The following is a 12,692-nucleotide window of genomic DNA, read 5'->3' on the forward strand; positions in this document are numbered from 1 at the left end:
GCCCTTCTGTCCCTGCCGAAGCTCTGACACCCTGTACCAGGTCATGTAAACACCTTTCCATCCTGCTTAGGCTCCGACACCCCAGAGCAGGCTGCCAGCCCACCCCACCCAGCCCCCTGCAGGAATGCCTATCTTGCACAGGCCCTAATAGCTTTAAGACTGAATAAGGAAGAAAGGAAGTAAAGGCAGGTGCAGGCAGGCAATCAGGAAGGAGGGAAGAACTTTCATTTCTCTTATCATGGGTAAGAATGAACAGCTTTGCAGACACTTAACACACCACTTGTGTTTGTGTTTGTGTGTGTGTGAAGTGACAATATCTAGTAATTTTGCTATACAGTTATTTGCTGGAGATCTTTTTTTAAAAGGAACTCTTTATCTATTAGGATTTTTTTTTTTTTGAGGCAGGGTCTTGCCCCGTCACCTAGGCTGGAGTGCAGTGGCACGATCATCACTCACTACGGTCTCAACCTCCTGAGCTTAAATTTAAGTGATCTTCCCACCTCAGCCTCCCAAGTAGCTGGGAGTACAGGTCTGTGTCACCATGCCTGGCTAAGTTTTTTATTTGTTATTTTTTGGTGAAGATGGGGCTCCCGCTGTGTTGTCCACGTTGGTCTCAAACACCTAGGCTCCAGTGATTCTCCCGCATTGGGCTCCAAAAGTGCTGGGATTACAGGCATGAGCCACTGTGCTCAGCTGGGAATATTAACCTTTTATCTGTAATGTAAGTTTCAAATTTGTTTTGAATTTGTCATCAGTTTTTTCTTATTATTTTGCACACAAAGATTTTTATTTTATGTAGTCTGATTTGTTACATTTTTTTCTTTTTGCTTTCAAATTTTGAATCAATGTTGAGGAATGTTCTCCTTTCTAAAAAAAAAATGCCTTGGTTGCTTTTTGATTGATATCCACATTAAATAGATGTTGGATTATATTTTTGTGGGAAAATAACCTGACTCAACTCTGTCTCCTCCCACTTTGAGCTGGAGTTCGAGAGCTGGAATCACGCGTCCTGGTGCCTGGAGATGTATTAATTTTGACGGGGAACAAAGTGCTAATGCCGTGTGATGCCGTTCTGATTGAAGGCAGCTGTGTGGTGGATGAAGGCATGCTGACAGGTACAGTTCCGTCGCCACAGCTGACAACCTCTGTGGGCTGGCCCACACTCCACGCTGCCATGGTCCCTACTCCTCCTCTACCTGAATGACAATGGCTGGCTGTAAAGCATTGGCTGCTATGAGACCTTCCTGTTTCCACAAATCTTACTTAGTCCTGCTGTGAATGGATCTGAGGGTTCAAATTAAAGCTCTATGTGTTAAGTTTGATACAATAATAAGTTTTTCAGTGTTTAGTATTTCTTTCTTGAACAAAAGATTATTACAACCCTCTCATTTACCTTAAAAGATTGTAGAGATCATTAGATCTTTCAGAATTGTCTGTGACTTTTATGTTTATTTATTTTAAATAAAACATTTTATTTAAACTTGGAGGGTTTGAAAATCATCAGTGACATCCTGAAACCCACAGGGGTCATCCAAATTCTTCCTGGCCTGGCTTGAAAATGTTAAGAAATTCATGATGCAGCGTTTGGTAAACCTGCTGCTTCCAAAATACACACTGGGTGTTTTGGACTAATTGTAGTTCATTTACAAATAGCAATGCTGGAGCTGGGTGGGACCTGTGAGGTTATCTCACATCACAGGCATAGCAACTGAGGTCCAGAGAGGTGACTTGCTTCAGGTTACACTGCCTTGATTTCTCACTCACGTAGCATAATGATGAGGTTTGGCTGACACTGCTATAAGATAAAGAAGAATCATAAAGTGTTTCTCGGAGACGAAATGAGAGGCTGTGAATACACAGAGGCTGTGAACGCACTCTCATTGGTGTAACATGGTTCCCATTCAAGTTCAGATCAAATCCATTTCTCTCAGGCAGCCCAGAAAGACAGGTAATGGAGACAAGTATACACACCTTCTTCCTATGTTAGCTTACAAAGAATAAATGTGTCGCAGACCATGGCAAGGCAGGTTCTTTTCCCTCAAAAATCCATAGATTCATCAAAATCCTGTAATGCTGGGGCTTCTGCAGTGCCAAGTACCACTTTCCTAATGAAAGTAGCCTTAATATACCGTAATGCAACTCCGACTTTCTATTGACCACTCTGCAGAGACCAGCAGAAGACTTTAGAAACTTTTCCTCAGAACAGGCTGTAGTTATTTCACAGCTTCATTCATTACCTTGTATTAGCACTTCAAGCCTCTGCAACAGGCCCCTCCCACTGCACTGGTAAAAGTTGCCAAAGTCCCACTTGCCAAATGCAGTGGACTCTAAACTTCTTTATTTTTGGGACAGAGTCTCACTCACTCTGTCACCCAGGTTGGAGTGCAGTGGCTTGATCTTGGCTCACTGCAATCTCTGCCTCCCGGGTTCAAGCGATCCTCTCATCTCAGCCTCCATCAAGTAGCTGGAATTACGGGTGTGCACCACCACACCTGGCTAGTTTTTGTATTTTTAGTAGAGGCGGCATTTCACGATGTTGGCCAAGCCGGTCTTGAACTCCTGACCTCAAGTGATCCACCCTCCTGGGCCTTCCAAAGTGCTGGGATTACAGGCATGAGCCACTGTGCCCAGCCCACCAGTGCCTTTAGACATATCTGTGGACACTTAGGGTTCTCAATGCATTAGCTCCTAGGTAGCTCTCACGGCCCTTTATTCTCCACACTCCACATTCCTGACTGCACAGCTCGTGGTTCCCTAAATAGTTATTTCCAGCTATCTTGACATCTGTGTTTGATGTACAGCACCCATAGTATTTATAATACTGTATTGTACTTATTAGTTTACATATCTGTCTCCTATTCTAAACTACAGAGCTCTTAGAAGTAGGAACTATGTTTATGCTTGTATCCCCAATACCTAGGGTTGTCTCCGCCACATGGTAGGCTCACAAAAAAAAAGTCTGTGGTATGATGAGTGGGTGCAGGCATGACTTAAATGAGGGAAGCCATCCTGCCTCACAAAACAAGATGCTTGTTTTCTGTAGGAGAAAGTATTCCAGTCACCAAAACTCCGTTACCCAAGATGGATAGCTCTCTGCCCTGGAAAACACAGAGTGAAGCGGATTACAAACGGCATGTCCTCTTCTGTGGAACAGAGGTTATCCAGGCCAAGGCAGCTCGCTCTGGGACCGTGAGAGCCGTGGTACTGCAGACTGGTTAGCATCACCTCCTTTTTCTTATTTTTAATGGTATATTTTTGCCCAGTTTATCTAGTGCCTTAAATTTATTAGGTAAAGAGAAGCTGTTTTTTCTTTATAATCATATTTTTTTAATTTTTAATTTTTGTGGGTATGTAGTAGCTGTATATATACTTATGGGATACCTGAGATGTTTTGACACAGGCGTGCAATGTGAAATAAGCGCATCATGGAGAATTGGGTATCTATTCCCTCAAGCATTTGTCCTTTGAGTTACAAACAATCCAATTACACATTTTAAGTTATTTAAAAAATATACAATTAAGTTATTATTGTCTATAGTCACCCTTTGTACTATCAAATAGTAGGTCTTATTCATTCTTTCCATTTTTTTTTGTACCCATAGATAAGGAGAAGTCTTACCTACAGGTACAAAACACATCAAATATCTATAAATCCATATATTTTAAATACCAACTGAACTATGGCATATGCCTGTTAGTAAAAATGATAGTACTGATAACAATAATTATTATGTATGTGCTTTGCAGTATGTAAACTATTTTCACTATATTAAACTAGCAGAGCAGAAATGCTTACTGTTTCTACTATGTCCATGAATAGGCTGAGGCCACACAATTCAAATGAACTTAAAATATACCATGGCCAGCAATTGACACAGCTGGACCTAGAACTCAGGGCTTCTCATCCTGAATCCCAAGTTCCTTCTAGGGTGGGCTAGAAACTGAAAATTTAACATTGCAAAGTACTAGAAAAGTGAGTCCATCAGTATTTACTGGACCACTTAATTTTAATTCAAGTGACAATGCGAGTGCGTGCACACGTTTGAGTCATTTTCTTAAAATAAAATGCTATTTGGCAAAGCTGTGCTGTGCACCCAGTACGGGGGTTTTCTATCTCCAGGATGCATTGAAATTGGAAGTAGAGGGAAGGAAGGCCAGAGAGAGTACTGGGCTCTGAGATAGAGATTTCCGTTCTAGCATTTATGTATTTTTCTAGTTATCTTTCAATTGCCTTTGAGCTTAAACACTGGTCAAATATCAGTAGAGAAAAACAAAGGCAGTGTTGAGGTTTGGAAGAGCACTAGCAGTAGTGTTGGTCTTCCTGAGCGTGTGGGGTGTGTGTTTGTTGTTCCAGGATTCAACACGGCAAAGGGAGACCTTGTGAGATCCATTCTCTACCCCAAGCCAATGAATTTTAAGTTGTACAGGGATACCATCAGGTTCCTCCTATGCCTTGTAGGAACAGCCACCATTGGGATGATCTATACTCTGTGTGTCTATGTGCTTAGCGGGGTAAGCTGTCTTTGCTGTTTTATTAAATGCACACATACTCTATCTATCTATCTATCTATCTATCTATCTATCTATCTATCTATCTCTCTCTCTCTCTCTCTCTCTGTCTGTCTGTCTATCTATCTATCTCTCTCTCTCTCTGTCTATCTCTCTCTCTCTCTCTCTCTCTCTCTATCTATCTATCTATCTATCTTGTACTGTACATGTTGGCCTTAACCTAGGATGTGGTTTACAAACCTGGGAAACAAAGCCAAGCGCTGAAGCCTGCGTATAGACTTCCAGATCCCAGGCAGCAATTGATCACTAAGTTCCATAATAACAAACAGGTTTCATGGGATAGTGAGATAAAACAATTTATTTATTGATATATCAATGTACTTCTCTTTTCCTCATACTTTATACCATTCTTCCTTTTCAATCTGAGAATATATTTATTTCAATAAAGTAGCACTTTTAGAGCTATTGAGCAAGGGATTTTAAATAAAATCAGACACCCAGGTTTGGTGAGGTCATGGCAGACTAGTACGTTATTCTTTGTTGGTAACATTATAAATCACATAGTTTTTTTATTGCTATTTGGGGAAAGATAGTGAGAGCTATAAACATGGTCATGCCTTTAACCCACTGATATCATTTCTTGAAATTTGACCTAAAAAAGTAAACAAAAAGAAGGAAGGCTGGGCATGGTGGCTCACGTCTGTAATCCCAGCACTTTGGGAGGCCAAGGCAGGTGGATCTCCTGAGGTCAAGAGTTTGAGACCAGCCTGGCCAACATGGCAAACCCCGTCTCTACTAAAAATACAAAAATTAGCCAGGTGGTGTGTGCCTGTAATCACAGCTACTCGGGAGGCTGAGGCAGGAGAATCACTTGAACCCAGGAGGTGGAGGTTGCAATGAGTCGAGATCGCACCACTGTATTCCAGCCTGGGCGACAAGAGCGAAACTCTGCCTCAAAAAAAAAAAAAAAAAAGGCAAAGAGTCATATGCTGTTCATCAGAGATTTGTCTGTAATAATTAAAGAATGACTGTCGTCCAGGAACCTCCAGAGGAGGTGGTGAGGAAAGCCCTTGACGTCATCACAATTGCGGTTCCTCCTGCTCTACCTGCTGCTCTGACCACAGGCATTATTTATGCCCAGAGGAGGCTGAAGAAGAGAGGCATCTTCTGCATTAGCCCCCAGAGGATCAATGTATGTGGACAGTTAAACCTCGTCTGCTTTGACAAGGTATGTGTGTTTCATCCTTATTCTTACCATCATTTTTATCATTGCTGTCATCATGTATATCTACTTTTACCCCCTTGCAAGGCAGGAGACATAGAATGTGGGTGCCTGTCTTCATGTTATCCCTGGTTAGATGCATGATCTGGGAAAGATATGTCTCTTGAGCTCGCAGAGTCCAAGGTTTAGAGGAGAAGTGGGTACCAAATAGGAGAATCTTTTTGGGTCCTTCCACCTTCAATATCCTATGAAAAGCAACTAAAATAGCATCCTGTTTCTCTGCAGTCAAAACCTTCATACAAAGAAGAAAATTTAAACCCTTTACTATGATTACTGCTGTATCCTTGATGCTAAGAATATTGCCTGGCAAATAGTTAGTGTGCAATTAAATATTGATTGAATTAATGAACAAAAAAAGGAGGGGTTTATTAAACTGTGCCTTACTGTGAGACTCACATCAAACTCTTGCTGTATTTTCCCGTGTGTAGTTTATTGCTTAAAATTACCCTTGATTATTCGCCAGTTATTCCCAACCAGCCTCTTATTCTACTGTCTTTTTACTGTATTTATCTAGTCTGCACACACATATGCTGGGGTGAAGGTGGGAGTTGTGAGAGAATATGATGGAAATGGCTTTCAGGGCGTTGTGAACAGGTGAGCATGGGTAGAGGCCTGGAGGTAGCAAAGCATGAGAGTGTGGTTTTGACTAGAACAGTAGGTTGGTCATGGGAGAGGCTGTCTGTGGACCTTGAATGTCTGGCTAAGAAATTGTTTACATATATTTTAAGCAGTGGAGAGTTATTGAAGGCTTTTGTTGCTGTCGTTGACTTCTTTTTTTAATTTACTTTTTAAATGTGGTAAAAAACACGTAACATGAAATTTACTATTTTAGCCATTTTGAAGTGTACTGTTCACTGGCATTAAGTACCTTCTCACTGTTCTGCAACCATCACTACTATTCATTTTGAGAACTTCTTTTATTTTCCCAAACTGAAGCTACATTCATTCAACAGTACACTGAAGGTTTTTATAGTTGAGAATTAATGGGCTCAGGGCAGTATTTTATAATTACTGGAATACCAGACAGATCTACCAAGAACAGAAAGTCAACATGACTCTTGCCACCATTTTTGTATTATTTTGTGATCAAACTAGCAATGTAAGAAATGACATTCTATTTATGAGATTGTATCCTTGGAGTTGGGAAAAGAAACAGGAGTGGGAGAGATAATTGTGACCTTAATTTGTATAAAAAGTGAGCAATAATTATGAATAATTATGATTATTATTAGCTCTTACTGTATGCTAGATATTAAATGAAACACTTTATGTTATCCCATTTAATCTTCACCACAACTCTCTGAGATTATGACCATGTTACAGATAAGAGCTGTTATATTTAGAGGGATTAATTTCCTCTGGTCACACAACTGGTATTTAAACCTAACCTGAATTCTTAACCATTATATTGCACTGAGAGAAATACCACCACCTTTTTTTTTTCCAAATAGCAAACCATTTCTTTCGAGTCTTTTCACACACAGTGCCCCGTAGGTAAAAATTTCACTCTATTCCTTATTTTAATGACATATTTTAAACTTCTGCTGTGAAACTAGGACTCACCCATTTTATATTGAGGAATTTCCCATCCGTTCAGTCTACTGTTAGATCCTCAAAACAATCCTCTGAAGTTGTGAGGAAGATACTTTTGTTGTTGTTGTTATGGAGGACACTAAAGTTTGAAAAGATTAAGTGCCAGCTTGTTAGACAACTGGCATAAGCTCATCAATGCTTCCAACGGGCACTCCAGAGACCCACCCATTGTGCCCCTCCTTAAAGTGCTGATCTTGTTAATATGTTTGTGAAGTATTTTCTCATTACAAAAATACCTTATTTATCTGCACTATGGAGTCTTCACTTGGGGCCACTGGATTTTTTTTTTTTTTTTTTAAAGTAGGGAGGTGGTTTCGTTACGTTGCCCAGGCTGGTCTCAAACTCCTGAGTTCGAGTGATCCTCCTGCCTCAGCCTCCCGTAGTGCTGGGATTACAGGCATGAGCCACCATGCCTTGCCTGGATCTTCAGAGTAAATGGAGCATTTGTTTCTGTTTAGACAGGCACCTTAACAACAGATGGCTTGGACCTCTGGGGAGTCGTGTCCTGTGATAGGAATGGGTGAGTACCTTGGACTAAATGCATTCTAGTGTCTCTTTTTCCAAAATTCCGTGTTTTCTCTTGAAATTACTAATGGAGACATTTGGAATTTGGCTTTGGTGGACAGTGATTGCCAAAGTATCTTCTTTTAACTTCTCATCTTGAATTCTTCAAAGCCTCACTAAAACACACACATTTCCCCCCATCCCAACCCAGTCCCATGCCACTCACAAGTCTGGGAGATGAAGCTTTGACACTGCATTCAAATCCTTGCTAAAATATAATTTGCTTCCAGCATGAAGTTGACCCAGTATAAGTAATTTAGACATTACCAGGACACTGTCCTTTAAGGAGGTAACATTCTTTGTTCAAGCTTGATGTGCCAGGAGGAAGAACACTGCTCTTACTTTTGTACCCTGAATTTCAGGAAGAGGAACATTTGTAGAACCATAGCTACTGTACTCATTTTTCTTGGTATTCTAATTTTGAGAACTCTACTTTCTGGCTGCTGGAAACTCTTTTTTCTTTTTCTTTCTTTTATTTATTTTTTTTTTTGAGACGGAGTTTCACTCTTGTCGCCCAGGCTGGAGTGCAGTGGCGTGATCTTGGTGCATTGCAACCTCCGCCTCCTGGGTTCAAGCAATTCTCCTCCCTCAGCCTCCTGAGTAGCTGAGATTACAGGTGCCTGCCAACATTCCTGGCTAATTTTTCTGTTTTTAGTAGGGACGGGGTTTCACCATGTTGGCCAGGCTGGTATTAAACTCCTGACCTCAGGTGATCCGCCCACCTTGGCCTCCTGAAGTGCTGGGATTACAGGCATGAGCCACCGCGCCCTGCCGAAACTCCTTTTTCCTAGCAAGAAAAGACAGTTTTGGCAGTTCTCAGCATGGTGTGGTAAAGATTTGCACAGCCCTCGTCTGTGGCCCTCTTGTGGCCATGTTTGAGTTTGCGTCTCTGCCCGCTTTTTCAACTCACTACGAACTCCCGTGGAATCAGAACATGAAATCTCTGATGCACTTGACATTTATGTTTTGTTTGAAAATGAAAGTTTTTTCCTCCAACACTTATAACTTAAATCACAAAGCATTTTGTACATGAAAGGTTCTTTGTGGTTCTTTTGCATTATGACATGTAATTTATCCATAAAATATTAATTACACATAGTTTAATAATTGTCATATTAAAATGCTATCTAGAAACAAGTCTAATTCCTGGATTTAAAAAGTGATTTAAAAAATTCCTCGTGCTTCTAACCACTTTAGTTACAGAAGAAGCCTCTTAAAGTGTTAAACTCTAGAGTTCTTTCATTTTTCCTAGAGGATCGATTTGGATATATACTTTGTCTCATGGTTCATTAGTGTTTTTCTGTTTCAGCCTCTACAAAATATGTGTACATTTATTCAAATATGTGCGCATCTTGAGAGCAGTCTTGTTCTTATTTAGATTTGCATCCCTAGTGCTGTAGCTCTGTACTAGGCACAAATAGTAGGTGCACAGTAATTGCTTATCTAAAATGAACTCAATATGTTCCGTCTTTTGAATGTTCTTCTTGTTCGATTGACACCAAATTATTCATAAAGCTTTGGAAACTTTCTGTTTCTAAAAGTGACTTGTTACATTTAAGTAATAACAATTAATATAATGTTTAGGTAAATGATTCATTCCCCTCCCTCCCTCCCTCCTTCCCTCACTTCTGACCAAAGTTGAATTCCAATGATTAAAACAATTTAAAATTTGAAAATGACAAATTTAATTAATAAAATGAAACAAAACAGAATTAATTCCAGGTAAGAAGTGAGCACCTGACTTACAGGCTATTAAATACCTTCTTGTTAAAGGTGAGCTCATCACTGATATTTCTTCCTTTCCAAAAAGCCCTGATTGTTGTGCCAGATACTTTCAGAACTATTAAAGGCTATCAGGGATCGATAACCAGAAACACTGAGATGAAAATGCGCGGATGGGAATGATGGAAACACTGAGATGAAAATGCGCGGACGGGAATGATGGAGGAAACACTGAGATGAAAATGCGCGGACGGGAATGATGGAAACACTGAGATGAAAATGCGCGGACGGGAATGATGGAGGAAACACTGAGATGAATGGACAGGAATGATGAAGAGCTTTATGTATTTGCTGTGCTAACCAGAGTCTGGCCCAGTCCTCTGGAGTGCAGAATTATATACTCAGAATTACAGACTAGTGACAGTGTACGGCTCATAGTAAAAATAAGATTTTTTTTCTGATCTGTATTTTGCTTTTCAGTGTGAGTTTAAGTTTCTGTGTTAACTATACTGCCGATGGTCTCTTCCTTTTAGATATTTACTAAAATACCATCGGGTATGCGGTAAACCACCAAGATGAGTTGCTCTTTCAATACATAATAATGAATATAACTAACAGGGTCAATATGAAGCCAGGACATTTTTGAACTCTTAGTGTGACAAAAGGAAGCTTGAATGCAAAAGCCAGGAAGCCATGTGGCTGAATTGTGAGTTAACATTGCGATGTTTGCTTTCAAAACAAAGGGCTACAGCAACTTAAGGTTATCTTTAAATAAATGCAGGGTCCATATTATCAGAAGAATTGTCTGTCTTGAAATGTGGCCTCCAGGATCAGACAATGGCAAATAGGAACTTTTCCAAAAAAGAAGAATAAGGAAGGCGAGAGGGAGGCCTGATGAAACCGTTATTAGAGGAACAGCTAGAGGTTCCTGTGCAACACCAGAGGGAGAGAGGGTAAAGGGGGACGGCAGAGTTGATCCATAAGTTTGAAAGAAGTTGGCATGTGGAGGAGGGGGAGCAAGTGGACACTTACTGGTTCCCAGGAGCAGATTTTGCCCCGATGTAGGATGAAGCTTCCATTGTTGAGACGTCCTCCAAATAGGATAAGCTGCTTTGAGAACCAACGCCTGTGCTGCACATTTGAGAAGGGGCTGTGACTAACCAAGCTGCAGACGACATTCTTCTTGTGACGCCAAAGCTGAACTTAATGGCCTCCACTCTGAATTAGTGAAGGAACCCTGCATATAACATTTGAGTTGTATTTTAATAGCTTTTTAGATGAGACTATGTTCTCATCTAAAATGAGATGATGGGGATAATGGTTGGGATATGGACACAAGAGGCCAGGGTGGAAGAGGGGGATGCAATGTTCTTTTGAAAAATGTTTTTAGCCGGGCACGGTGGCTCACGCCTGTAATCTCAGCACTTCGGGAGGCCGACGCAGGTGGGTTAGCTGAGGTCGGGAGTTCAAGAGCAGCCTGGCCAACATGGTGAAACCCCATCTTTGCTAAAAATACAAAAAATTAGCCTGACATGGTGGTGGCTGCCTGTAATTCCAGCTACTCAGGAGGCTGAGGCAGGAGAATCACTAGAACCTGGGAGACAGAGGTTGCAGTGAATCGAGATCACGCCACCGTCCTCCTCCAGCCTGGGTGACGGAGTGATAGAGTGAGACCCTGTATCCAAAATAAAAAGAGAAAACTCAGAGACCTTTCTCATGCTCAGTGAACTTACTTGGTTGAATGAAGCACTATTAATGTGACAGGATTGGAGAGTGGCTATTAATGCAACAAAGCATATTAAATTAGTTTTTATAAAGATGTTTGTTCACCTCCAAGATGCTCTGTTTTGGCATGAGGCGATGGAATGGAAACCCATTTCCTTTTCTCCTGAAGCTTTCAGGAAGTTCACAGCTTTGCCTCGGGCCAGGCTTTGCCATGGGGCCCACTGTGTGCGGCGATGGCCAGCTGCCACTCTCTGATCCTTCTTGATGGGACCATCCAGGGAGACCCTCTGGACCTCAAAATGTTTGAAGCCATCACCTGGGTAAGCCTCTGCTCTTCAGAGACTCTGAGAAGCTTCTTCAATGCCAGAGCAACATAGGCAATATCAGAGCTATCTAATTCTTATAAAAGGTGAGGTTTCCAATGTGGAGTACATTTGGTAATGAAGGACAAACTAATCTAAGGCTGGTTTCCTCATCTGTACAATGAAGCTAATAATAGCATCTACATAATGAGATTGCGAGGATTAAATGAGATGATGCATTAAAAAAATCCTTGGCACTATGCTGGCAAATATTAAAGGTTTGCTCATATTAATATAGTTGTACTTATTATGCAATTATTTCTTGTCTCTCTGTGCTGTTCTCCGAGCATTGTCTGGTTTCAAAGATTTTCCAGAATATGGGGATCAGAAAACATTGCTGTCTCCAGTGCTCAGGACAACTCAGAGATTCATGGTGACTATAAGTCTTATTTCTATTAATTTAGTATTGATTTTATTTCCAAGACTAGAAGAAACAAAAAAGAAAACCACTAAAGAACTTTTGTTGAGACTCTAAACTAGATTGAAGAGCCAACGGTGTAGTTCAGGAATCTGGCTTTTCTGATTCTAGTTTTGGCTCTGCTCTAACTGACTGCTGAATCCCATTAAGCTGTCTCTCATGTTGGGGCTTCGGCTCTCATGACCATAAAATGAAGTTGAATTAGACCAGTGGTGTCCACGTAACACAAAACAAGACAAACAACCTGGAATCTTCTCGTAAAAGGAAACATTCTCCAGAAACACTCTAACGACTAAATAGCTGGAGTTACTCCAGTTGAAATAAAAGGTGGGATCTAAAGATGAGGATTAAGGGACCTGCATCCCCGACTACTTAGTTTTATCCCTTCCTTTCTCCTGAGCTGCATATAGCTCTCGCCTCTGGTGGCACGCTTTGAGTACCACTGAAAGAGACAATCTTCAGGGTCCCTTCCAAATCTCCTGGAGCATTATTTCATAGCAATCTAGTATAACTTTGC

General features: G+C 40.9%; 1 protein-coding gene across 1 annotated transcript in view; it reads left to right on the top strand.

Moving 5' to 3' along the window:
* The window catches only part of LOC134732858 (probable cation-transporting ATPase 13A4), a 113,002-nt gene that overhangs the window by 74,509 nt on the left and 25,801 nt on the right, over positions 1–12,692 (top strand). Inside the window, exons 5-10 of the mRNA XM_063619971.1 lie at positions 981–1,115; positions 3,044–3,214; positions 4,355–4,512; positions 5,549–5,737; positions 7,843–7,904; positions 11,565–11,715. Of these exons, the coding sequence (XP_063476041.1) occupies positions 981–1,115; positions 3,044–3,214; positions 4,355–4,512; positions 5,549–5,737; positions 7,843–7,904; positions 11,565–11,715 (866 nt within the window). The remainder of the gene's footprint in view (positions 1–980; positions 1,116–3,043; positions 3,215–4,354; positions 4,513–5,548; positions 5,738–7,842; positions 7,905–11,564; positions 11,716–12,692) is intronic.

This window comes from Symphalangus syndactylus, chromosome 17 (assembly GCF_028878055.3).
Source record: "Symphalangus syndactylus isolate Jambi chromosome 17, NHGRI_mSymSyn1-v2.1_pri, whole genome shotgun sequence".
NCBI lineage: Eukaryota > Metazoa > Chordata > Mammalia > Primates > Hylobatidae > Symphalangus > Symphalangus syndactylus.